The 27,541-nt window shown below is 42.4% G+C and overlaps 1 protein-coding gene across 5 annotated transcripts in view; it reads right to left on the bottom strand.

Annotated features, from left to right (window-relative positions):
• The window catches only part of LOC118391188 (glycerophosphodiester phosphodiesterase domain-containing protein 5-like), a 62,098-nt gene that overhangs the window by 19,992 nt on the left and 14,565 nt on the right, over nucleotides 1-27,541 (bottom strand). For all 5 annotated transcript variants that reach the window (XM_052457919.1, XM_035782307.2, XM_035782305.2 and 2 more), the window contains one exon: nucleotides 20,192-20,369. In XM_052457919.1, the coding sequence (XP_052313879.1) occupies nucleotides 20,192-20,311 (120 nt within the window). In that variant the 5' untranslated portion in view covers nucleotides 20,312-20,369. The remainder of the gene's footprint in view (nucleotides 1-20,191; nucleotides 20,370-27,541) is intronic.

Below are 27,541 nucleotides of genomic sequence, written 5' to 3' on the forward strand. Positions count from 1 at the left end.
CTTGTATTCCATACGTAAATACAAATACAATTGCTAAATGACGAGCCTAGTTGGTTTAGCCTTGGAAAAAGTCAGGAACCTTCTCACTAGCCATGATTGGCTTATAATAATAATAATGGATGGGCTGGATATGCCAAGAGATGAGTTTGGATTGGTCTGCCATGTAGTATGCTTCTGTTTATAATGTGAGTTGCTCAGTATGTGTTGATAGTCCTGTATACTGCGCCGTTTTTTAAATATATAACGTTAGCCATCGAGAACTACAAAGGTTTAGCTACTTTCCTCAACAACATTGATGCCCTGAATTTAGCAGGCGCTATCGACAGATTAGTTGGAAAAAGTGATTTGCTACTTTCTGCACCTGCCATGGTCTGTGTGAACTGGAGTGACTTGACACTAAAAGTGGCAGTAATAAAGCCTCTCTTAAAAAAGCCAAACCTTGACCCAGAAAATATAAAAAAACTCGGCCTATATCGAATCTTCCATTCCTCTCAAAATTTTTAGAGAAGGCTGTTGCGCAGCAACTCACTGCCTTCCTGAAGACAAACAATGTATACGAAATGCTTCAGTCTGGTTTTAGACCCCATCATAGCACTGAGACGGCACTTGTGAAGGTGGTAAATGACATTTTAATGGCATCGGACAGAGGCTCTGCATCTATCCTCGTGCTCCTAGACCTTAGTGCTGCTTTTGATACCATCGATCACCACATTCTTTTGGAGAGATTGGAAACCCAAATTGGTCTACACGGACATGTTCTGGCCTGGTTTAGATCGTCGGAAAGATATCAGTTTGTCTCTGTGAATTGTTTGTCCTCTGACAAATCAACTGTAAATTTCGGTGTTCCTCAAGGTTCCGTTTTAGGACCACTATTGTTTTCACTATATATTTTACCTCTTGGGGATGTTATTCGAAAACATAATGTTAACTTTCACTGCTATGCGGATGACACACAGCTGTACATTTCAATGAAACATGGTGAAGCCCCAAAATTGCCCTCGCTAGAAGCATGTGTTTCAGACATAAGGAAGTGGATGGCTGCAAACTTTCTACTATTAAACTCGGACAAAACCGAGTCCCAAGAAACAAAGAGATCTGTTGAATCTGACAATTAATCTTAATGGTTGTACAGTCGTCTCAAATAAAACTGTGAAGGACCTCGGCGCTACTCTGGACCCTGATCTCTCTTTTGAAGAACATATCAAGACCATTTTGAGGACAGCTTTTTTCCATCTACGTAATATTGCAAAAATCAAAAACTTTCTGTCCAAAAATGATGCAGAAAAATTAATCCATGCTTTTGTCACTTCGAGGTTAGACTACTGCAATGCTCTACTTTCCGTCTACCCGGATAAAGCACTAAATAAACTTGTGCCGTGGCGGAGATCTTTGTGGGCTATACTCAGCCTCGTCTCAGGATGGTAGGTTGGTGGTTGAAGATATCCCTCTAGTGGTGTGGGGGCTGTGCTTTGGCAAAGTGGGTGGGGTTATATCCTTCCTGTTTGGCCCTGTCCAGGGGTGTCCTCGGATGGGGCCACAGTGTCTCCTGACCCCTCCTGTCTCAGCCTCCAGTATTTATGCTGCAGTAGTTTGTGTCGGGGGGCTAGGGTCAGTTTGTTATATCTGGAGTGCTTCTCCTGTCCTATTCGGTGTCCTGTGTGAATCTAATTGTGCGTTCTCTAATTCTCTCCTTCTTTCTTTCTTTCTCTCGGAGGACCTGAGCCCTAGGACCATGCCCCAGGACTACCTGACATGATGACTCCTTGCTGTCCCCAGTCCATCTGGCCATGCTGCTGCTCCAGTTTCAACTGTTCTGCCTTACTATTATTTGACCATGCTGGTCATTTATGAACATTTGAACATCTTGGCCATGTTCTGTTATAATCTCCACCCAGCACAGCCAGAAGAGAACTGGCCACCCCACATATGCTCTCTAATTCTCTCTTTCTTTCTCTCTCTCGGAGGACCTGAGCCCTAGGACCGTGCCCCAGGACTACCTGACATGATGACTCCTTGCTGTCCCCGGTCCACTTGACTGTGCTGCTGCTCCAGTTTCAACTGTTCTGCCTTGTTATTATTCGACCATGCTGGTCATTTATGAACATTTGAACATCTTGGCCATGTTCTGTTATAATCTCCCCGGCACAGCCAGAAGAGCCAGAAGAGGACTGGCCACCCCACATAGCCTGGTTCCTCTCTAGGTTTCTTCCTAGGTTTTGGCCTTTCTAGGGAGTTTTTCCTAGCCACCGTGCTTCTACACCTGCATTGCTTGCTGTTTGGGGTTTTAGGCTGGGTTTCTGTACAGCACTTTGAGATATCAGCTGATGTACGAAGGGCTATATAAATAAATTTGATTTGATTTGACACAACGCTGGCCTAACAAGATGTAGCTACAAAAAAACGGAATTCATTAATGTACACGGGTAAGAGTCTAGCTATATTTTCAGATATTATACGTTTCTAATTTTGTCAGAAAGTTGTTTTAATTGCAAGTTAAAGCGTACTGTTAGCTAGCTAGCGAGTGTTAGCTTGCTGGCTCGCTAGCTAACATTACGTGTATGATCTGTGTAGTAATATTATTCAATCATAAACTATTTCCATTCTTCGTTGTAGCCTAATGTTAGCTACTGTAGCTAACATTGAACATGGTTGGTTAGCTTTAGCTACCTGCAGATTTAGATTACAGCTATGACAATGTTTGTAATGGTTGGTAGTAGTATGAGTTGGGATAATGCCAGTTCATTGTTTAGTTAGCTACATGTTTAAACAAAAGACAAAAGACTACATATCTAAACAAAACACTTCGCCAGATAATTACATGACCCATCAAGATAGCCAGGTGCCCGGGGGTGATTACGGCCATCTATTGTATTTCATGAACATGTGTACAAGTCTAGAGAATAGTGACTCATCCACTTAACTAGATGTGGCTGAGGAGTGGTTATAGCATTTATTTCACATGACCCATCAATTTAGACAAGTGTGTCAGGTAAGCGTAATCTAATAATTCAAAAATATTTATAAAATATTTTCATCTGGACACTTTCTGTTTTTGATATTGTTACTATGCAAGTAGCCATTTCACTGTACTGTTTACACCTTCTGTATCCGATGCATGTGACAAATCAACTTTTTATTTTGTTTGATATCGTGTGTTTACCAGAGACGGTAATGTGAAGAACAACATGACCTGCACCAAAGTCAGATTAGGATATAGGCCAAGGACTAGATCAAGTGTTGTTTTTTTTACCTTGAGTTTTCCTTATTGTAGAATAATACTTTTACCACTTTTAGTCTTGAAATCTTTGGTTGTTTACTAAACTAATCACTCTGTTTAGCAAATGGCCTCACATGTGAATCGTTAAAGAGATGGGTGGAGCTAAGGGTTAACGATGCTGAATGGATTCTCCAGGAGGCATACCAAAACATTCAAGGGCCATTTTTTGGATTCTCCAGAAGGTATACCAAAACATTCAAGGGCTATTGTTAAAAGAAGAATTACTTTCCCATTGTTCTCCAACTGCAGTGTGTTTTACCATTTTTTGTCTCTACTTTTATCCAGTGTAAGAAAACACTATTTCAAATTCTGCTACATAAGACCGAATCGAGGCAATCGGTCACATTTATATTCTATAACACTTTTAACATGTATTTTTTTATTATTTCTTTATTTCACCTTTATTTAACCAGGTAGGCTAGTTGAGAACAAGTTCTCATTTGCAACTGTGACCTGGCCAAGATAAAACATAGCAGTGTGAACAGACAACACAGAGTTACACATGGAGTAAACAATTAACACAGTAGAAAAAATAGAGTCTATATACATTGTGTGCAAAAGGCATGAGGAGGTAGGCGAATAATTACAAATTGCAGATTAACACTGGAGTGATAAATGATCAGATGGTCATGTACAGGTAGAGATATTGGTGTGCAAAAGAGCAGAAAAATAAATAAATAAAAACAGTATGGGGATGAGGTAGGTAAAATTGGGTGGGCTATTTACCGATAGACTATGTACAGCTGCAGCGATCGGTTAGCTGCTCAGATAGCATATGTTTGAAATTGGTGAGGGAGATAAAAGTCTGCAACTTCAGCGATTTTTGCAATTCATTCCAGTCACAGGCAGCAGAGAACTGGAACGAAAGGCGGCCAAATGAGGTGTTGGCTTTAGGGATGATCAGTGAGATACACCTGCTGGAGCGCGTGCTACGGGTGGGTGTTGCCATCGTGACCAGTGAACTGAGATAAGGCGGAGCTTTACCTAGCATGGACTTGTAGATGACCTGGAGCCAGTGGGTCTGGTGACGAATATGTAGCGAGGGCCAGCCGACTAGAGCATACAGGTCGCAGTGGTGGGTGGTAAGAGGTGCTTTAGTAACAAAACGGATGGCACTGTGATAAACTGCATCCAGTTTGCTGAGTAGAGTGTTGGAAGCTATTTTGTAGATGACATCGCCGAAGTCGAGGATCGGCAGGTTAGTCAGTTTTACTAGGGTAAGTTTGGCGGCGTGAGTGAAGGAGGCTTTGTTGCGGAATAGAAAGCCAACTCTAGATTTGATTTTAGATTGGAGATGTTTGATATGAGTCTGGAAGGAGAGTTTACAGTCTAGCCAGACACCTAGGTACTTATAGATGTCCACATATTCTAGGTCGGAACCATCCAGGGTGGTGATGCTAGTCGGGCGTGCGGGTGCAGGCAGCGAACGGTTGAAAAGCATGCATTTGGTTTTACTAGCGTTTAAGAGCAGTTGGAGGCCACGGAAGGAGTGTTGTATGGCATTGAAGCTCGTTTGGAGGTTAGATAGCACAGTGTCCAAGGACGGGCCAGAAGTATACAAGGACTGGTCAAGGTAACTGAATGTCTCAACAGAAGTAGTGTGGTGGGTACCTCGACTTTAAGGCAAAAAGTCCTAAGAGTAAAAAAAAATCTACAACACCTGACCTCTTAAATAAAAATACATTTTCCCCTTGATTGCTAACAGAACCTTCACCTTTTGTCTGTCCTCTGGCTTGACTTGTAGAGTGAAAGTATAGGAAAAGGTTTGGACAGATTACCAGGCATTTCCCCCAAAGTAATGAACTGGATTGAGGGGGATACGACAGGTCAGGGGCCCATGCAGCAGGGCACAACATTGCGGAAGAGCAAATTTCCCAAGGATTATAAAGAATATGGTATCATGTCAGCGCTATTCATGACATCTCTTTCTGCAAAGTTCTACAACGATTGCCTACTGAACGTGGCCCAGGTCAGACCACAGCCAGTTGGAGTTGACCAGTGATCAGTTTTACACCTCATGCTGGCCAGACTAGTGCGGCATCTCCTCCACATCTCCTACAGTCTATTATTAGAGGTGTGTAGATGTGTGGTTAGAGTGGAATACCACATTAACACTTCACACTGCACTCAGAGGAAAGATGAGAAACCTGATCAGAGAGGTCTCACCTTCTGCAGGTTAGAGTTAATGCACAGGGGAGAATGGGAGAGTAGAGGGCTGCTGTTTTAATGAATTCTGGTTTCTGAGGTAACCACCACACTACTTCTGTTGAGACATTCAATTACCTTGTCCTGCACAATACTTTACAGCCTTGACTTGACTGTGTGTGTGTATGTGTATGTGTATGTGTGTGTGTAAGCAGTAAAGTTAGACCCTAGACCTAATGCGACTAAGGTAATAGAGGTAATACAAAGTGACAGTGGGGCAGGGGCTCTGACAAAGTCAGGTTGTAGTATTTAATTGGTCAACTTACAGTGAGCTGAAAGTGCATAGGTGTAGGACTACAGCCACAGTCACATGGTGAATCTCACATTCACTCAAGAACAGTCGGAGGAATCTCTCCAAAGCAGTTTTGGGGTGAAATTAATTTCCGATGCCGTTAATTCCGGAAGTTTGCTAGTGTTAGGAGAGAACCAAGGAGAAGGATATTTTGTACACATTTAGCAGACAACACATTACAGTGGGTGACTCATTCATTGTCACCAAGCTGATGACGTCTAATCCTGACGTACTTCCAATCCCATTACATCCTCCTCCTGAGCACAGTAGCATATGGGCACCCAGAAGGTGTCTGGCCATCCTTCTCCTTCCCTCTCTAACGTCTTCACAGCCTGCTAATTATAACCCTAATAGGCAGTGCTGATCTACCACACTGTTACATCTACTGAGAAGAACACTGATTAAATCACCATGAATGCGCTTAATCAGACAACCCGTATGACTGGTTGGCATTACCGGCAAACCTTCTCAGACAAACAGTTCACATCTCGCTTCTGTATTATAAAGTACACACACACAAGTTATCCTATGGATTTTGCCATATCAGGTCCATGGTACTACATGGAAATATGTACATAAAAAATAAGGTGCAATATTACAATGTGAATATTGATGCTTTGTGCCTCAATAATAACTTGCAACGTATGATTGAGCTATGGATCATAAGATGACCTCCAGCTGGAATTCCCTCCTCACTCCTGCTCAGCATGGGCTGCTTCATGGTGTGCTAGTGTTGAGCGAAAGTATTTCTTGGTCATTTATTACAAAGTTCTCTATTGGCTGGAAGAGCAGGAAAAAGCTCATCTGTTTCTGAGAAATACCAGCCTACCACTAAGTACCAGCAAGCAATGATATACAAACACAGGAGGATCAACTCAGGACTGGGAATCACAGCAGTACGATCTCAATGGCCAAGTCAATATCAGAATGAACTCTAATAAGAAGAGTGAGATAAATAAGTATTGTTAGAGAGCTGCATTTAGTCTGAGTATACCATAGACACACTAGAGTTTGCATACCGCCCAACAGATCCACGGATGACGTAATCGCCATTTCACTGCACACTGCCCTATCCCACCTGGACAAGAGAAATACCTTTGTAAGAAAGCTGCTCATCGACCACTGCTCAGCCTTCAACACCATAGTTCCCTCCATAGTTCCCTCATGACTAAGCTCAGGGCTCTTGATCTGAACCCCTCCCTGTGCAACTGGGTCCTGGACTTCCTGACGGGCTGACCCAAGTGGTGAAAGTAGGCAACAACACCTCTGCCACGCTGATCCTCAACACGGAGGCCTCACAGGGGTGGAAGCTCAGCACCTCTGTGGGGCAATTGCATCGTCCGCAACAGCAGGGCTCCTCAGTGAGTGGTGTGGTCAGCCCAAGGCATCGTCGGTGGCACGCTGCCTGCCCACCAGGACATCTACAGTACCCGGTGTCATAGGAAGGCCAAGAAAATCATCAAGGACCCCAGCCACCCGAGCCACAGCCTGTTCACCCCGCTACCATCTAAAAAGGCGGAGACAGTACAGGTGCATCAAAGCTGGGACCGAGAGACTGATAAATAGCTTCTATCTCCAGGCCTTCAGACAGTCACCACTAGCCGACCTCCGGCCAGTACCATGCCCTGAACCTCAAACAATGTCACTAGCCGTTACCACCTGGTACTCTAAGCTGCACCTAAGAGAACACTGGTTATTTCAATAATGTTTACCTAATGTTTTACCCAATTTATATGTATATACAGTATTCTAGTTATGGCTCATCTATATAACTACTGTTATACAAACCTTTAATATTCACATCGTTAGGTTCTAAATTAACCTATTAAAACTCATGGACGATAATTAAATTGGAGGTGTACCTGTGGATGTATTTCAAGGCATACCTTAAACTCAGTGCCTCTTTGCCTGACATCATGGGAAAATCAAAAGAAATCAGCCAAGACCTCAGAAAGAAAAGAATTGTAGACTTCCACAAGTCTGGTTCATCCTTGGGAGCAATTTCCAAACGCCTGACGGTACCACGTTCATCTGTACAAACAATAGTATAAAGTATAAACACCAGGGGACCACGCAGACATACCGCTCAGGAAGGAGACGTGTTCTGTCTCCTAGAGGTGAACGTCCTTTAGTGCAAAAAGTGCAAATCAATTCCAGAACAACAGCAAAGGACCTTGTGAAGATGCTGGAGGAAACGGGTACAAAGGTATCTATATCCACAGTAAAACGAGTCCTATATCGACATAACCTGAAAGGCCGCTCAGCAAGGAAGAAGCCACTGCTCCAAAGCCGCCATAAAAAATCCAGACTACGGTTTGCAACTGCACATGTGGACAAAGATCATACTTTTTAGAGAAATGTCCTCTGGTCTGATGAAACAAAAATAGAACTGTTTGGCCATAATGACCATCGTTATGTTTGGAGGAAAAAGGGGGAGGCTTGCAAGCTGAAGAACACCATCCCAACTGTGAAGCACAGGGGGTGGCAGCATGACGTCGTGGGTGTGCTTTGCTGCAGGAGGGGCTGGTGCACTTCACAAAATACATGGCATCATGAGGCAGAAAAATTATGTGGATATATTGAAGCAACATCTCAAGACATCAGTCAGGAAGTTAAAGCTTGGTCGCAAATGGGTCTTCCAACTGGACAATGACCCCAAGCATACTTCCAAAGTTGTGGCAAAATGGCTTAAGGACAACAAAGTCAAGATATTGGAGTGGCCATCACAAAGCCCTGACCTCAATCCCATAGAAAATGTGTTGGTAGAACTGAAAAAGTGTGTGTGAGCAAGGAGGCCTACAAACCTGACTCAGTCACACAAGCTCTGTAAGGAGGAATGGGCCAAAATTCACCCAAAGTTGTGGAAGGCTACCCAAAATGTTTGACCCAAGTTAAACAATTTAAAAGCAATGCTACCAAATACTAATTGAGTGTATGTAAACTTCTGACCCACTGGGAATGTGATGAAAGAAAAAAGCTAAATAATTCTCTACTATTATTCTGACATTTCACATTCTTAAAATAATGTGGTGATCCTAACTGACCTAAGACAGGGAATTGTAACTAGGATTAAATGTCAGGAATTGTGAACCTGAGTTTTAATGTATTTGGCTAAGGTGTATGTAAACTTCTGACTTTTACATTTACATTTAAGTCTTCAACTGTATATTACTGAAAATGTAAGAGTATGGTGACTCCCCTACCGGGCCTCAATCCGAGGCCACCAGCAACAATGTCCAACACCCTAACCACTGTCCCAATAAGGGATATCTGAAGGGCATGTGCTTATTGGGCCACTATAGTTAGGCCCTGTCCAGAAGAAACTCCTCCTACCTCGGAACTTATGTAGATTAATCTACTTGATTGGTGTAAGGAATAGATGAATGCAACTTTGATATAAATCTCAGCTCTGTTAAAAGTACACTCAAGAAATTGCAGTTTAGCTGAATTCAATCCCAAAAAGATAATTGCCATGGAGGAGTCCACACTGAAAATTGCAAATAAGACGCCTTAGTCATCACCTTTAGTCAAGTAAATCCTTTTTTCTAATCACTCACAGCCAAAGATATTAACATTTATACTTCACAAAAAAATAAATGCAATATGCAAAGTGTTGGTCCCATGTTTCATGAGCTGGAATAAATTATCCTAGAATTGTTCTATACGCACAAAAAAAAACATTTCTCTCAAATTGTGTGCACAAATTTGATTACATCCCTGTTAGTAAACATTTCTCCTTTGCCAAGATAATCCATCAACCTGACAGGTGTGGCATATCAAGAAGCTGATTAAACAGCATGATCATTACACAGGTGCATTACACAGGTGCATTACACACATTACACACCTTGTGCTGGGGACAATAAAAGGCCACTCTAAAATGTGCAGTTTTGTAACACAATGCCACAGATGTCTCAAGTTCTGAGGGAGCATGCAATTGGCATGCTGATTGCAGGAATGCCCACAAAAGCTGCTGCCAGAGAATTTAATGTTAATTTCTATACCATAAGCAGCCTCCTGTGGGAGCCGCCACCTGCAGTTACCCAGCCACCTCATCTGAGACCAGTCATCCGGACAGCTGATGAAACAGCTGAGTATTTCTGTCTGTAATAAAGCCGTTTTGTGGGCTTTTGATTGGCTGGGCCTGGTTCCTAAGTGGGTGGGCCCATGACTGTTCTTCAGCCCTAATCCTCATACAGTGGGGCAAAAAAGTATTTAGTCAGCCACCAATTGTGCAAGTTCTCCCACTTAAAAAGATGAGAGAGGCCTGTAATTTTCATCATAGGTACACTTCAACTATGACAGACAAAATGAAAAAAAAATTCCAGAAAATCACATTGTAGGATTTTAAAGGAATTTATTTGCAAATTATGGTGGAAAATAAGTATTTGGTCACCTACAAACAAGCAAGATTTCTGGCTCTCACAGACCTGTAACTTCTTATTTAAGAGACTCCTCTGTCGTCCACTCGTTACCTGTATTAATGGCACCTGTTTGAACTTGTTATAAGTATAAAAGACATCTGTCCACAACCTCAAACAGTCACACTCCAAACTCCACTATGGCCAAGATCAAAGAGCTGTCAAAGGACACCAGAAACAAAACTGTAGACCTGCACCAGGCTGGGAAGACTGAATCTGCAATAGGTAAATAATATAATATATGGTAAACAGCTTGGGTTGAAGAAATCAACTGTGGGAGCAATTATTAGGAAATGGAAGACATACAAGACCACTGATAATCTCCCTCGATCTGGGGCTCCACGCAAGATCTCACCCTGTTGGGTCAAAATGATCACAAGAACGGTGAGCAAAAATCCCAGAACCACACGGGGGGAACTAGTGAATGACCTGCAGAGAGCTGGGACCAAAGTAACAAAGCCTACCATCAGTAACACACTACGCCATCAGGGACTCAAATCCTGCAGTGCCAGACGTGTCCCCCTGCTTAAGCCAGTACATGTCCAGGCCCATCTGAAGTTTGCTAGAGAGCATTTGGATGATCCAGAAGAAGATTGGGAGAATGTCATATGGTCAGATGAAACCAAAACATAACTTTTTGGTAAAAACTCAACTCGTTGTGTTTGGAGGACAAAGAATGCTGAGTTGCATCCAAAGAACACCATACTTACTGTGAAGCATGGGGGTGGAAACATCATGCTTTGGGGCTGTTTTCCTGCAAAGGGACCAGGACGACTGATCCGTGTAAAGGAAAGAATGAATGGGGCCATGTATCGTGAGATTTTGAGTGAAAACCTCCTTCCATCAGCAAGGGCATTGAAGATGAAACGTGGCTGGGTCTTTCAGCATGACAATGATTCCAAACACACCGCCCGGGCAATGAAGGAGTGGCTTCGTAAGAAGCATTTCAAGGTCCTGGAGTGGCCTAGCCAGTCTCCAGATCTCAACCCCATAGAAAATCTTTGAAGGGAGTTGAAAGTCCGTATTGCCCAGCAACAGCCCCAAAACATCACTGCTCTAGAGGAGATCTGAATACCAGCAACAGTGTGTGAAAACCTTGTGAAGACGTTTGACCTCTGTCATTGCCAACAAAGGGTATATAACAAAGTATTGAGATAAACCTTTGTTATTGACCAAATACTTATTTTCCACCATATTTTGCAAATAAATTCATTAAAAATCCTACAATGTGATTTTCTCGATTTGTTTTCATCATTTTGTCTGTCATAGTTGAAGTGTACCTATGATGAAAATTACAGGCCTCTCTCATCTTTTTAAGTGGAAGAACTTGCACAATTGGTGGCTGACTAAATACTTTTGCCCCACTGTAGATTAGGGCCTAATTTATTTATTTAAATTGACTAATTTCCTTATATGAACTGTAACTCAGTAAAATCATTGAAATTGTTGCATGTTACGTTTATATTTTTGTTCAATGTCTGCCATGCTTCTGGATGATGTGATGACGCTGCTCGCGCTTGTTCCAGTGCACACTGAGTGCTGGCTATTGGCTCTATAAAGCAGATGGCAACCACCATGAAATGGGGTATGTGAACGTGAGTAAATTACGTTTAAAACAACGGATGTCTATCTTGGACTATAACTCAGGACCTGACCCATCACCTTATGCCATTACTGCACCACAGTGGTAAGAAGTGACATCTCAAAAAACACCAAAACTATACAAAACATAAATGGCTCCTAGCCTCCCACACAAGCTACTTTCTGTCCCTAACACTAAAACTGAAACCAAATAACATAAAACCTAAATAGATTTTTTTTTATAAAACTTAAACTAATTAAAAACTAGTAAACCAGATCTGAAAACTGACTGAAACTAAACTGAATTTTAAATAAATATCTTGAAACTAATAGAAACATATACTAATATAAAAACACAAAACTATAATAACCTTGATGTGCATGTGAGTGACTACATTCTGCTTTGTAAATGGAGAGAGGGAAAGCAGGCGTGCAGCTGTATGTTCCTATTTTTTCCTCTTGGTCAGCACTTCATTAATGCCCCGCTTACACATTCCCTAACTGGCCTAATTTATGGACAACCTACTGGGTCTTTATAGTCTAATGACAAGTCAAGTACAACAGGAGTGTCTGTAATACTCCAGTCTGCGTCACACACAGCTGGGAGTCTGGGTCAAAGCATTACATTAAAACACCCCTTTGACTTCTACACTAAGCTTATGGCTGCCAATGCCTGCCATAAAGCTAAAACTTTACAATGAGCAGCAAAGTTTGATTAGTACTCTTCGCTGATACAGACCACTATTTACAGAACATTGAATTTGACTTGCATTTCATAACAAGACAATAACTGTATTTTGGAAAGTATTATTTTGAATCAACTGAATAATGTCTGTCTGTCTTTCGTTATGTATGTATGTTTGGAAAATTGTTCAAATATTCCTGAGGTGTGATCAGCTTTCAATACAGGATGGGCAGAACTGTGTCCTGCTAGCCATTTAAAAGGAGTTTAGCATTATAGTACACACTGACCTCTATACCTATGCACACTACTTGCAGCATCCCTCTGTAACATTTTACAGAGAGCTGACAGGTATAACACTATATTACCTGTTATAAGCATCTATGAACGATAATGTCTTATTATAAGGCGTATAATACTAGATCTTATTTCTCTCTATGAAGCCTAAGGCAAAGGTCATATACAGGCAGGCTCTTGCCTTGCAGGCTGACTGAAATTGTTGTGCCCCATCTCACACGTGTCAGGTTACTGTATCTCAGTCAAGTTTCCTTTGTCACTGTTTTTTCCCTGCAAGTGATACTGTATGTCTCCTGACTTTGTTTTGCTTACAAACAAGCCTCTACCACTGCCATAATCTCACTAACAAATTTGTTGGAAAATCATCCATCACCCACGGTCTGAATAAGGCAGTTTTTCAGTAAACAGACTTCAGACTAAACTAGCATATGGAATGGATTTAAGATGGTCATACCATGGACCATTTAGCTATTTTATTTAGAATTGTAGGACCAATGTAGGTATAAAAAAAATATACATATAAAAAAAATATTTGATAAATTATACAATTTGGCCTCGTCTTCTATAGCCCATAAACGCATTGAATAACACATGCCTAAATGGCAAAACATACAGTCCCAAAAAAATCATAAGGAATAATATTTTGAAGTGTCTGTCCTATATATAGGAAATAAGAAAGCTCAGGAATATGCACTGAACTAAAATATAAACACAACATGTAAAGTGTTGGTCCCATGTTTGACGAGCTAAAATAAAAGATCCCAGAAATTCCATTTGCATAAAGAAGTTTATTTCTAAAGGAAATTGTGCACACATTTGTTTACATAACTGTTTACATAACTTCCGGCGCCGACAGAGATGGCCGCCTCGCTTCGCGTTCCTAGGAAACTATGCAGTTTTTTTTTTTACGTGTTATTTCTTACATTAGTACCCCAGGTCATCTTAGGTTTCATTACATACAGTCGAGAAGAACTACTGAATATAAGATCAGCGTCAACTCACCATCAGTACGACCAAGAATATGTTTTTCGCGACGCGGATCCTGTGTTCTGCCTTACAAACAGGACAACGGAATGGATCCCATGCAGCGACCCAAAAAAACGACTCCGAAAAAGAGGGAAACGAGGCGGTCTTCTGGTCAGACTCCGGAGACGGGCACATCGTGCACCACTCCCTAGCATTCTTCTCGCCAATGTCCAGTCTCTTGACAACAAGGTTGATGAAATCCGAGCAAGGGTAGCATTCCAGAGGGACATCAGAGACTGTAACGTTCTTTACTTCACGGAAACATGGCTCACTGGAGAGACGCTATCGGAGGCGGTGCAGCCAGCGGGTTTCTCCACGCATCGCGCCGACAGAAACAAACATCTTTCTGGAAAGAAGAGGGGCGGGGGCGTATGCCTTATGGCTAACGAGACATGGTGTGATGAAAGAAACATACAGGAACTCAAATCCTTCTGTTCACCTGATTTAGAATTCCTCACAATCAAATGTAGACCGCATTATCTATCAAGAGAATTCTCTTCGATTATAATCACAGCCGTATATATCCCCCCCCAAGCAGACACATCGATGGCTCTGAACGAACTTTATTTGACTCTTTGCAAACTGGAATCCATTTATCCGGAGGCTGCATTCATTGTAGTTGGGGATTTTAACAAGGCTAATCTGAAAACAAGACTCCCTAAATTTTATCAGCATATCGATTGCGCAACCAGGGATGGAAAAACCTTGGATCATTGTTACTCTAACTTCCGCGACGCATATAAGGCCCTGCCCCGTCCTCCTTTCGGAAAAGCTGACCACGACTCCAATTTGTTGATCCCTGCCTACAGACAGAAACTAAAACAACGCTGGTCTGACCAAGCTGACTCCACACTCCAAGACTGCTTCCATCACGTGGACTGGGATATGTTTCGTATTGCGTCAGATAACAATATTGACGAATACGCTGATTCGGTGTGCGAGTTCATTAGAACGTGCGTTGAAGATGTCGTTCCCATAGCAACGATTAAAACATTCCCTAACCAGAAACCGTGGATTGATGGCAGCATTCACGTGAAACTGAAAGCGCGAACCACTGCTTTTAATCAGGGCAAGGTGACTGGTAATATGACCGAATACAAACAGTGCAGCTATTCCGTCCGCAAGGCTATCAAACAAGCTAAGCATCAGTACAGAGACAAAGTAGAATCTCAATTCAACGGCTCAGACACAAGAGGCATGTGGCAGGGTCTACAGTCAATCACGGACTACAAGAAGAAATCCAGCCCAGTCACGGACCAGGATGTCTTGCTCCCAGGCAGACTAAATAACTTTTTTGCCCGCTTTGAGGACAATACAGTGCCACTGACACGGCCTGCAACGAAAACATGCGGACTCTCCTTCACTGAAGCCGAGGTGAGTAAGACATTTAAAAGTGTTAACCCTCGCAAGGCTGCAGGCCCAGACGGCATCCCCAGCCGCGCCCTCAGAGCATGCGCAGACCAGCTGGCCGGTGTGTTTACGAACATATTCAATCAATCCCTATACCAGTCTGCTGTTCCCACATGCTTCAAGAGGGCTCCATTGTTCCTGTTCCCAAGAAAGCTAAGGTAACTGAGCTAAACGACTACCGCACCGTAGCACTCACTTCCGTCATCATGAAGTGCTTTGAGAGACTAGTCAAGGACCATATCACCTCCACCCTACCTGACCCCCTAGACCCACTCCAATTTGCTTACCGCCCAAATAGGTCCACAGACGATGCAATCTCAACCACACTGCACACTGCCCTAACCCATCTGGACAAGAGGAATACCTATGTGAGAATGTTGTTCATCGACTACAGCTCGGCATTCAACACCATAGTACCCTCCAAGCTCGTCATCAAGCTCGAGACCCTGGGTCTCGACCCCGCCTTGTGCAACTGGGTACTGGACTTCCTGACGGGCCGCCCCCAGGTGGTGAGGGTAGGCAACAACATCTCCACTCCGCTGATCCTCAACACTGGGGCCCCACAAGGGTGCGTTCTGAGCCCTCTCCTGTACTCCCTGTTCACCCACGACTGCGTGGCCACGCACGCCTCCAACTCAATCATCAAGTTTGCGGACGACACAACAGTGGTAGGCTTGATTACCAACAACGACGAGACGGCCTACAGGGAGGAGGTGAGGGCCCTTGGAGTGTGGTGTCAGGAAAATAACCTCACACTCAACGTCAACAAAACTAAGGAGATGATTGTGGACTTCAGGAAACAGCAGAGGGAACACCCCCCTATCCACATCGATGGAACAGTAGTGGAGAGGGTAGCAAGTTTTAAGTTCCTCGGCATACACATCACAGACAAACTGAATTTGTCCACTCACACAGACAGCATCGTGAAGAAGGCGCAGCAGTGCCTCTTCAATCTCAGGAGGCTGAAGAAATTTGGCTTGTCACCAAAAGCACTCACGAACTTCTACAGATGCACAATCGAGAGCATCCTGGCGGGCTGTATCACCGCCTGGTACGGCAACTGCTCCGCCCACAACCGTAAGGCTCTCCAGAGGGTAGCGAGGTCTGCACAATGCATCACCGGGGGCAAACTACCTGCCCTCCAGGACACCTACACCACCCGATGTTACAGGAAGGCCATAAAGATCATCAAGGACAACAACCACCCGAGCCACTGCCTGTTCACCCCGCTATCATTCAGAAGGCGAGGTCAGTACAGGTGCATCAAAGCTGGGACCGAGAGACTGAAAAACAGCTTCTATCTCAAGGCCATCAGACTGTTAAACAGCCACCACTAACATTGAGTGGCTGCTGCCAACACACTGACACTGACTCAACTCCAGCCACTTTGATAATGGAAATTGATGGGAAATTATGTAAATATATCACTAGCCACTTGAAACAATGTTACCTTATATAATGTTAATTACCCTACATTATTCATCTCATATGCATACGTATATACTGTACTCATCGACTGCATCCTTATGTAATACATGTATCACTAGCCACTTTAACTTTGCCACTTTGTTTACATACTCATCTCATATGTATATACTGTACTCGATACCATCTACTGTATCTTGCCTATGCTGCTCTGTACCATCACTCATTCATATATCCTTATGTACATATTCTTTATCCCCTTACACTGTGTATAAGACAGTAGTTTAGGAATTGTTAGTTAGATTACTTGTTGGTTATTACTGCATTGTCGGAACTAGAAGCACAAGCATTTCGCTACACTCGCATTAACATCTGCTAACCATGTGTATGTGACAAATACAATTTGATTTGATTTGATTTGATCCCTGTTAGTAAGCATTTCTCCAAGATAATTAATCCACCTGACAGGTGTGGCATATCAAGAAGCTGATTAACCTGTTAATCCTACCCCCTACTTTTTTGAACATTCTGTTAAAAATTGTGCAACATTTCAGCGTCCTGCTACTCATGCCAGGAATATAGTATATGCATATGATTAGTATGTGTGGATAGAAAACACTCTGACCTTTCTAAAACTGGTTAAATCACGGCTGTGACTATAACAGAACGTCCGTTTCATCGAAAAGCGCAGGAAAATCTGATCAATGAAAATGGGAAAATATATCAATGCGCCACTTGCATGTATCGTTGAATGGAAACCGAATTACCTGGAGCCGAGATTGCAATTCCTACAGCTTCCACACAATGTCACCAGTCTTGTCATTTGCCTGGGCTTTGTTTCTTGGTCAAACGAACAAGAGACAGCCCATTTCTTCCGGTCTCCGACAGGATGTTTTGGTCTTGAAACATCCGGACATTATTTCACGTGGAGCTATTGAATATACATCGCCCCGTGATCAATTTGATAGATTGTTAACGTTTACTAATACCTAAAGTTGCATTACAAAAGTATTTCGAAGTGTTTTATGAAAGTTTATCATCGACTTTTTTAATTTAAAAAAATGACATTGCGTTATAAAACGCTGTTTTTTCCTTGATCACACAGTCTTCATAGATCGATATCTAGGCTATATATGGACAGATTTAATCGAAAAAAAGACCCAATAGTGATGTTTATGGGACATCTAGGAGTGCCAACAAAGAAGATCGTCAAAGGTAATGAATGTTTTATATTTTATTTCTGCGTTTTGTGTAGCGCCGACTATGCTAATTATTTTGTTTACGTCCCCTGCGGGTCTTTTGGGGTGTTGCATGTTATCAGATAATAGCTTCTCATGCTTTCGCCGAAAAGCATTTAAAAAATCTGACTTGTTGGCTGGATTCACAACGAGTGTAGCTTTAATTCAGTACCCTGCATGTGTGTTTTAATGAACGTTTGAGTTTTAACGAGTGCTATTAGCATTTAGCGTAGCGCATTTGCATTTCCAGATGTCTAGATGGGACGCCTGCATGTCGGGTGGACGTAAGAGGTTAAACAGCATGGGTCATTACACAGACAATAAAAGGCCACTCTAAAATGCACACAACACAATGCTGACTGCAACTGGCATGCTGACTGCAGGAATGTCCAGCATGTTCATTTCTCTACCATAAGCCACTTCCAACTTTGTTTTAGAGAATTTGGCCAACCGGCCTCACAACCGCAGACCACGTGTATGGCGTTGTTTGGGCTAGCGGTTTGCTGAGGTCAACGTTGTGAACAGAAAGCCCAATGGTGGCTGTGGGGTTATGGTATGAGCAGGCATACGGACAACGAGCACAATTGCATTTTAACAATGGCAATTTGAATGCAGAGAGATACCATGATGAGATCCTGAGGCCCATTGTCATGCCATTAATCCGCTGCCATCACCTCATTTTTCAGCATGATAATGCATGGCTCCATGTCGCAAGGATCTGTACACAATTATTGGAAGCTGAAAAGTCCCAGTTCTTCCATGGCCTGCATACTCACCAGACATGTCACCCTTTGAGCACGTTTGGGATGCTCTGGATCGATGTGTACGACAGCATATTCCAGTTCCTTCTAATATCCAGCAACTTCGCACACCCATTGAAAAGGAGTGGGACAACATTCCACAGGCCACAATCAACAGCCTTATCAACTTTATGAGAAGGGTGATGTGTCGCGCTGCATGAGGCAAATGGTGGTCCCACCAGATACTGACTGGTTTTATGATCCACGCCCTACCTTTTTTTAAGGTATATGTGACCAAGAAATGCATATCTGTATTCTGAGTCATGTGAAATCCATAGATTAGGTTCTAATGAATTTATTTCAATTGACTGATTTCTTAGATGAACTAGCTCAGTAAAATCTTTGAAATTTTGGCATGTTGCTTTTATATTATTGTTCAGTACATATAAATATATGTATTTCTTTTACACATATTTAACCCCTTTATTTGGAGCACAAAATACTTCCAAACTTCCTGGTACTGGGAGAACACCATCGTGTTTGTTTGAGTCTCATCTTTCCATCAAGTGGTTATATTAATTTGTAGGCCAAACCTTTCGCACGCTACAAACATTTTTGTGAGAAGACTACCGGTCTGTCAAACAGCACTGTAGCTCTGCCACTTTCCACCACAGATGCAGAACGCCAACATAGGCGGAAGCGGTGCCCATATCTCTAGCTGAAACAGACAAATTGTTATGGGGATTTTCTTATTACGTTAATTGGATTGACGCAAAGCAGCCAATCCATAAACATTCAAATGTCAAACAGTAACCAGTTTCTCAAAGATCATTCTGGTTTATACATGTTGATTCCACTTAGATACATGGAGCTAAATCAGGTATGCTGCAGCAATGTTAATGACAGCCTAATAAACAGTCTAGCCCACTTTTTTCCTACATCCTGTACACACAGACACAACACACACACATGCATGCACGCACACACACACACACACAAACACAAAAATACTAATTGTGCTTATGAAGGTCTATCAATCCCTATATTGGTAATTCATCATTACCATTGATGTTTTGCGGTCTCCTGCTGCTCAGTAAATGTCAGATGAGGAGATCCAAAGGGTTTTCTTTTGAGCTCAAAGCATAGTTAAGCAGCATTAGCACAGATTCTCTGTTTGGGCCTCAATCCAAGTGGGAAAATAGATATTATGACTAACAGTCATTCAGTGGACCTACAAGTTATTAGTGATTGGGGGAAATCGATACAGTTACATATCACAATATTATTTTGTAGGTAGCATTAGCTACCGCTATTTGGCTGTACCTGCGCCCAAAACTCCGGTATTTTTCATCCTATAGCTTGTTCTCCATCTTATTTGTTAAATAGTGTGCCCTTTAATAATGTATTTGGCTGATTGAGGACTAGAGTGGTCCTCAGTAACAAGTCCAGACATGTTGCCAGCAGGTGCATTTAAAGGTCAGGACAATCTAGCTCTCAGACATTCCACTGATTTGTATGACAAGAGAATGTACAAATACACCTATCATTTGTCCATAACAGAACATCTTGTGACATTTGCAGAAGTCTTGTCTCTCACCTTGGAGCTGTCGTCATGTGAACGCTGGTAGCGTTTCCAGCGGCAGCCATAGATCCCAGTGAGGAAGGACAAACACAGCTGCTTCTCATAGACCTGCTGCAAGGGTTGGTGCTTCACCATGCTCCTTCAGCCTCGGCTCGCCACCGGTCCGCTAGCATTCCACACTGAACAAGGAAGCCTGCAGGAGAAGAAGACCGAAACATCTTGAAGATAATTAAAAACTGGAGAGATCATTTGGAGAGAATAAAGTAACTTGAAGGAAGATAAAGGAGTGATTGTGTGGAATACCATTTATTATATTTTCTAGCTACTCAACATGCTGACTGTCTTTCCAGTAACTGAACTCCATGGTGATTGTTGTGATGAACAACAGGAACCCTATAAATCCTAAAAACATGCATGAATATTCTGTGCCTTAGTCGTGTAACTGGGGTAGCCGGATTGTGGATCAGTGGATTGGTTTCTTTATCTTTATCTTTACTCATGGTAACTCTTCCATCTGAAGCCTCCAACCATCCTATGATTAATGAGTTCTTGGCAACCAAGCACACATCAGCACATTTCAAAATGGCCTGTTAAAAGAATAGCCTGCTCGAGAAAGAGACCCAGTATATTCAGCTCCCATTTGCCTCATGCTTTTTAAAATGCTGGTTGTCTTGGTTGCGTTTAAAAATGTCCTCTTGGCAAAGATAGCTTTTTCATGCCCCTTTGGAGAACAAGGAAACCTTTCCTCAAATTGCTGACACCTCTGTTCTGGAGTCACTGTCTATCATTTGTTTTATTACTCTCTCGTTCAACATTTTCATCTTGACAGTCATTTAAACAGCAGTATTACATAAACAATACCTTTGAAAGTGTCTTAATGCAACTACTGTAGTATGAACCTTCCTCATGGCTTCATAATACTTAGACCAAAACCATTGGTTGTGTCCACAGTTGCAAAACAAGAATCGATTTTGTGAAACATTGCCCTTCAGTTCTCTTTCTAACCGCTTTCGATGGTGCAGCTGCAGAACCTTTTAAGGATCTGAGGACCCATGACAAATCTTTTCAGTCTTCTGAGGGGGAATAGGCTTTGTCGTGCTCTCTTCACTACTGTCTTGGTGTATTAGGACCATGATAGTTTGTTGGTGATGTGGACACCAAGGAACTTGAAGCTCAACCTGCTCCACTAAAACCCTGTTGATGAGAATGGGGGCATGCTCGGTCCCCATTTTCCTGTAGTCCACAAACATCTCCTTTGTCTTGATCACGTTGAGGGAGAAGTTGTCATCCTGGCACTACATGGGCAGGTCTCTGACCTCCTCCCTAAAGGCTGTTTCATCGTTGTCGGTGATCAGGCCTACCACTGTTGTGTCATCGGCAAACTTAATGATGGTGTTGGAGTCGTGCCTGGCCGTGCAGTCATGAGTGATCAGGGAGTACAGGAGGGGACTGAGCACACACCCCTGAGGGGCCCCCGTGTTGAGGATCGGCGTGGCGGATGTGTTGTTACCTACCCTTACCACCTGGGGGCAAATAGGATACAGTATATACATTTGAAATTAGTAAAGCAATGAGAAACTGGAGAGGTGCCCTGAGATGGTAGGTAAAATATATTCACATTAATTATGAACAAAAAGCTGGATAAAGCAGCCTGGTCCCATAATAAAAGAGTGAACAGCAAAGGACTAGCAAAGGACATTATACTGTATATCTGTAGGACTGAAACACATCATCCATCCTCTGGCAACTCTCTTGATACTGAGGACCAATACCATGTTTTAAATGGACAAAATGACAAATCAATGTCCTTTCAATTCAACACATATCAAGCCAAACCCAACCTCAGCACCCAGAACGAAATCAGCTGAGGCTGTCATGAGAGACGAGGCCTAACCACATGTGATGCACTTTCCAACATTCAATGAAAGTATTAATTACATGTAAAACAGAACAGGATTGAACTTTTTGTCTATTATCTCATCTACAGTGTACTCGGAAAGTATTCAGACCTCTTGACTTTTTCCAAATGTTTTCCTAATCAATCCATACATACCCCATAATGACAAAGCGAAAACAGGTTTTTAGATTTTTATGTACAAATTTATAATAAAAAATAAAAAAGTAATATATTATTTACATAAGTAATCAGACCTTTTACTATGAGACTCGAAATTGAGCTCAGGTGCATCCTGTTTCTATTGATCATCCTTGAGATGTTACTACAACTTGATTGGAGTCCACTTGTGGTAAATTCAATTAATTGGACATGATAGGGAAAGGCACATGCCTGTCTATATAAGGTCCCACAGTTGACAGCACAAGTCAGAGCAAAAGGAATTGAGGTCAAAGGAATTGTCTGTAGAGCTCCGAGACAGGATTGTGTCGAGGCACAGATGTGGGGAAGGTTACCAAAACATTTCTGCAGCATTGAAGGTCCCCAAGAACACAGCGGCCTCCACTCTTAAATGGAGGATGTTTGGAACCACCAAGACTCTTCCTAGAGCTGGCCGCCCGGCCAAACTGAACAATCGGCCTTGGTCAGGGAGGTGACCAGAGTTCTTCTGTAGAGATGGGAGAACCTTCCAGAAGGACAACCACTTCCGCAGCACTCCACCAATCAAGCCTTTATGGTAGAGTGACCAGACGAAAGCTACTCTTCAGTAAAAGGCACATGACAGCACGCTTGGACTTTGCCAAGAGGCACCTAAAGACTCTCAGACCATGAGAAACAAGATTGTCTGTTCTGACGAAACCAACTCTTTGGCCTAACTACTAAGCTTCACATCTGGAGTAAACTTGGCACCATCCCTATGGTTGTGGCAGCATCATGCTGTGGGGATGTTTTCAGTGGCAGTGACTGGGAGACTAGTCAGGATCGAGGGAAATATGTACTTTGCTCCGTTCATAGACATCCTTGATGAAAACCTGCTCCAGAGTGCTCAGGACCTCAGACTGGGGCGAAGGTTCACCTTCCAACAGGACAACAACCTTAAGCACACAGCCAAAACAACACAAGAGAGGCTTCGGGACAAATCTCTGAATGTCCTTGATTGCCCTAGCCAGAGATCGAACTTGAACCTGATCGAACATCTCTGGAGTGATCTTAAAATGGCTGTGCAGCAACACTCCCCATCCAATCTGACAGAGCTTGAGAGGATCTGCAGAGAAGAATGGGAGAAACTCCCCAAATACAGGTGCGCCAAACTTGTAGTGTCATACTCAAGAAGACTCAAGGCTGTAATCGCTGCCAAAGGTGCTTCAACAAAGTACTGAGGAAAGGGTCTGAATACTTATGTAAATCTGATATTGTATTGACAGCTGACCCTTACCTACTGACTCTTACCTTAATGCAAACAAATTTGGAAATTATATATCAGTTTGCATGTCAGCCACATCCCCTTAGTTTTTCCCTACCTCAAGCTGTAAATCAATTTTACACGAGAACATACGGTATCAATCATTGCCAAAAGCTACATTTCCACTATCTCCTCCACCCCGTTGATTTATCAAATCAATGCTACCATGCCAACCTAAACGAGATAAGCACGGAAATATTGATTGGTCTTTTTAATCACACCAGCGGTCCGGGTGAGCGTCAGTGTTCTCTCAGTGAATGGCTGTCAGATGAAGAGATAGAACAGTGACAGGAGCCCATTTCCTGGTTAATCTTCCCAGACAAAGAGAGCAGTGAATTTCCCCCTGTTCTTTATCTCCTAACAGACTGACCGATTCTCAGAACGGAGAGATAGAGAGAGTGAGATTGAAAACGTGAGTGGCTGGCAGCTCCAGCTGTATTATCTGGTTTCCTCAGCTCAGCTGTGTTTGTGTAAAGCTACTGTGCCAGGCCCACTGTTTCCATGACGCTGGAATGAGCTCCTTATCAGCCTTTCACAGATCTAGCCTGGTCCTGGAATAGGGTTTTTCAAGAAATAAGATTGATGCTTTATTGAGTAATGACCATATAAACCAGTGGAGGCTCTTCAGATGAGAATGTGGAGGAGCATTCTCCTCAGTGAATTTCATAAAAATAGTTAAACATTAAAAAAGTATTCATTTTTATAAAAACTATACTAAATATATTCACGTCACCAAATAACTGATTAAAACACACTGTTTTGTAACAGTCTACAGTAGCCTTAACAGCACTTTGTAGGGTAGCGCCATGGTTTAGCCGGAGGAAAGCTCGTTTCCGTCCTCCTCTTGGTACATTGGCTTCAATACAAAACCGAGGAAGCTCATGGATATCACCCCTTCCATAAACTTACACAGTAATTATGACAACTTCCGGAGGACATCGTCCAACCCATCAGAGCTCTTACAGCATGAATTGACATGATGTCCACCCAATCAAAGGATCAGAGAATGAATCTAGTACTGAAAGCATAAGCTACAGCTAGCTAGCACTGCAGTGCATCAAATGTAGTTGACTAAGAGAGAGAAAGACAATAGTTTAACCGTTTTGAACAAATTAATTAAATTGAAAAATGAAGGAGAAGCAAGAGCGAGAGATACATGTATTTTTCTTTTCACTTTGACTTAGCTAGTGAATGCAGCTAGCTAGTTTAGCCTACTCAAAAAAACGGCAGAGAGGGATGCTATGTTAGCTAGCTGGCTATGGCTATCCAACACTGGAACCCTTCCAAGTCAAGGTAAGCTTTTGGTTTAATTCATTATTGCCACTGGGGCCCACAGGTGCAACTGCTAAACTTTTTGCTGACTGTACACTGTACTGCATGATTGTAGCGGGTTTACTAACGAGTTAGTTCTAGTGGCTAAGTTGACTATGAAGTTAGCTAATATAGAGACAACAATGTAGGCTGTGTGTAGCGGTCAGTGGTTATGATATGAAGGTTTGGCTTCGAAAGGTTTTTTCACCTGGTCACAGACAGCTGATGTGTTTGTTGTACACTGAAGTCTACAAGCGAAGGGAAAAGGTAAGAGGAGGAAAGCATGTAGATGTGAGAAGGAATTACACAATTAGTAAAATGAGTATGCTGTTTGTATGTGGCTGCTATGAAAGTGAACTGTGTTTGCGTGTGATCAGGGGTGTATTCATTCCACTGAGTTTGTTGAAAAACATACCTTAAGCGGAAGCAAACAGAACAAAACAGAGATAAACATATACTGAACAAAAATACAAAACGCAACATGCAACGATTTCAAAGATTTTACTAAGTTACAGTTAGTTCATAGGAGGAAATTAGTCAACTGAAATAAATGCATTAGGCCTAATCTATGGATTTCACATGACTGGGAATACAGATATGCATCTGTATTCCCATGACTGTACCAGATAAGGTATCTGTATCTGTACAGACACCATAAGACAAAGGGCTTCACAATGAGCCTCAGGATCTCATTGCGGCATTTTTTGTGCATTCAAATTGCTATTCGATAAAATGCAATTGTGTTCTTGTCCGTAGCTTATGCCTGCCCATATCATAACCCCACCGCAACCATGGGGCACTCTGTTCACAATGTTTACATCAGCAAACCGCTTGCCCACACAATGCCATACACATGGTTTGCGGTTTTGAGGCCAGTTGGACGTACTGCCAAATTCTCTAAAACGATGTTGAAGGTGGCTTATGATAGAGAAATGGAGAATCAATTCCCTGCCAGTAGCTCTGTTGGACATTTTTGGAGTCAGCATGCCAACTGATACTCCCTCAAAACATACTCCCTTGACATCTTTGGCATTTAGTGTGGCCTTTTATTGTCCCCAGCACAAGGTGCACCTGTGTAATTATCATGTTGTTTAACCAGCTTCGTGATATGCCACACTTGTTAGGTGGATGGATTATCTTGGTAAAGGAGAAATGCTCACTAACAGGTATGTAAAATCTCATTCCGCTCAGCCACAAGAGCATTAGTGAGGTCGGACAATGATTTTGGGTGATTAGGCCAGGCTTACAGTTGGCTTTCCAATTCATCCCAAATGTTTCGATGGGGTTGAGGTCAGGGCTTTGTGCAGATCAGTCAAGTTCTTCCACACCGATCTCGACAAACAATTTCTGTATGGATCTCGCTTTGTGCACAGGGGCATTGTAATGCTGAATCAGGAAAAGGCCTTCCTCAAATTGTTGCTACAAACTTGGAAGAACAGAATTGTCGAGAATGTAATTGTATATTGCAGGGTTAAGATTTCCCTTAACTGGAACTAAGTGGTCTAGCCCGAACCATTAGAAACAGCCCCAGACCTTTATTACTCTTCCACCAAACTTTACAGTTGGCACTATGCATTTGGGAAGCTAATATTCTCCTGACATCTGCCAAACCCAGATTTGTCTGTCAGACTGCCAGATGGTGAAGTGTGTTTCATCACTCTAAAGAACGCGTTTCCACTAATCCAGAGTTCAATGGTGGCGAGCTTTACAGCACTCCAGCCGATGCTTGGCATTGCGCATAGTGATCTTAGGCTTGTGTGCGGCTGCTCGGCCAAGAGTTCTTGTGCTGACATTGCTTCCAGAGGCAGTTTGAAAGTCGTGAGTCTGTATTTATTTTTACGCGCTACTCGCTTCAGCACTCGCCGTTCCCATTCTATGAGCTTGTGTGGCCTACCACTTCGCAACTGAGCCGTTGTTGCTCCTAGACATTTCCACTTCACAATAACAACACTTACAGTTGACCGGAGAAGCTCTAGCAGGGCAGAAATTTGACAAACTAACTTGTTGGAAAGGTGGTATCCTAGGACGGTGCCCCGTTGAAAGTCATTGAGTTCTTCAGTAAGGCCATTCCACTGCCAATGTTTGTTTAAGGAGATTGCATGGCTGTGTGCTCAATTGTATACAGGTGTCAGCAACAGGTGTGGCTGAAATAGCCAAATCCACAAATTTGAAGGGGTGTCCACATACTTTTGCATATACAGAGCATTTGGAAAGAATTCAGACCCCTTCACTATTTCCACAGTTATTCTAAAATGGAATACGTTAAAAAACAAAACCTAATCTATTTACACACAATACCCATAATGACAAAGTGAAAACAGGTTATTAGAAAAACAAATGCACATTCATAAAAAATAAAGATGACCTTATTTACATACAGTTGAAGTTGGAGCTTTACATACACCTTAGCCAAATACTTTAAAACTCAGTTTTTCGCAAATCCTGATATTTAATCAGAGTAAAAATTCCTTGATTTAGGTCAATTAGGATCACAACTTTGTGTGAAATGTCAGAATAATAGTAGAGAATGATTTATTTCAGCTTTAATTTATTTCAAGTATACATACACTCAATTAGTATTTGGTAGCATTGCTTTTAAATTGTTTAACTTGGGTCGAACATCTCAGATAGCCTTCCACAAGCTTCCCACAACAAGTAGGGTGAATTTTGGCCCATTCCTCCTGACAGAGCTGGTGTA

Source organism: Oncorhynchus keta, chromosome 12 (genome assembly GCF_023373465.1).
Source record: "Oncorhynchus keta strain PuntledgeMale-10-30-2019 chromosome 12, Oket_V2, whole genome shotgun sequence".
Taxonomy (NCBI): Eukaryota; Metazoa; Chordata; class Actinopteri; order Salmoniformes; family Salmonidae; genus Oncorhynchus; species Oncorhynchus keta.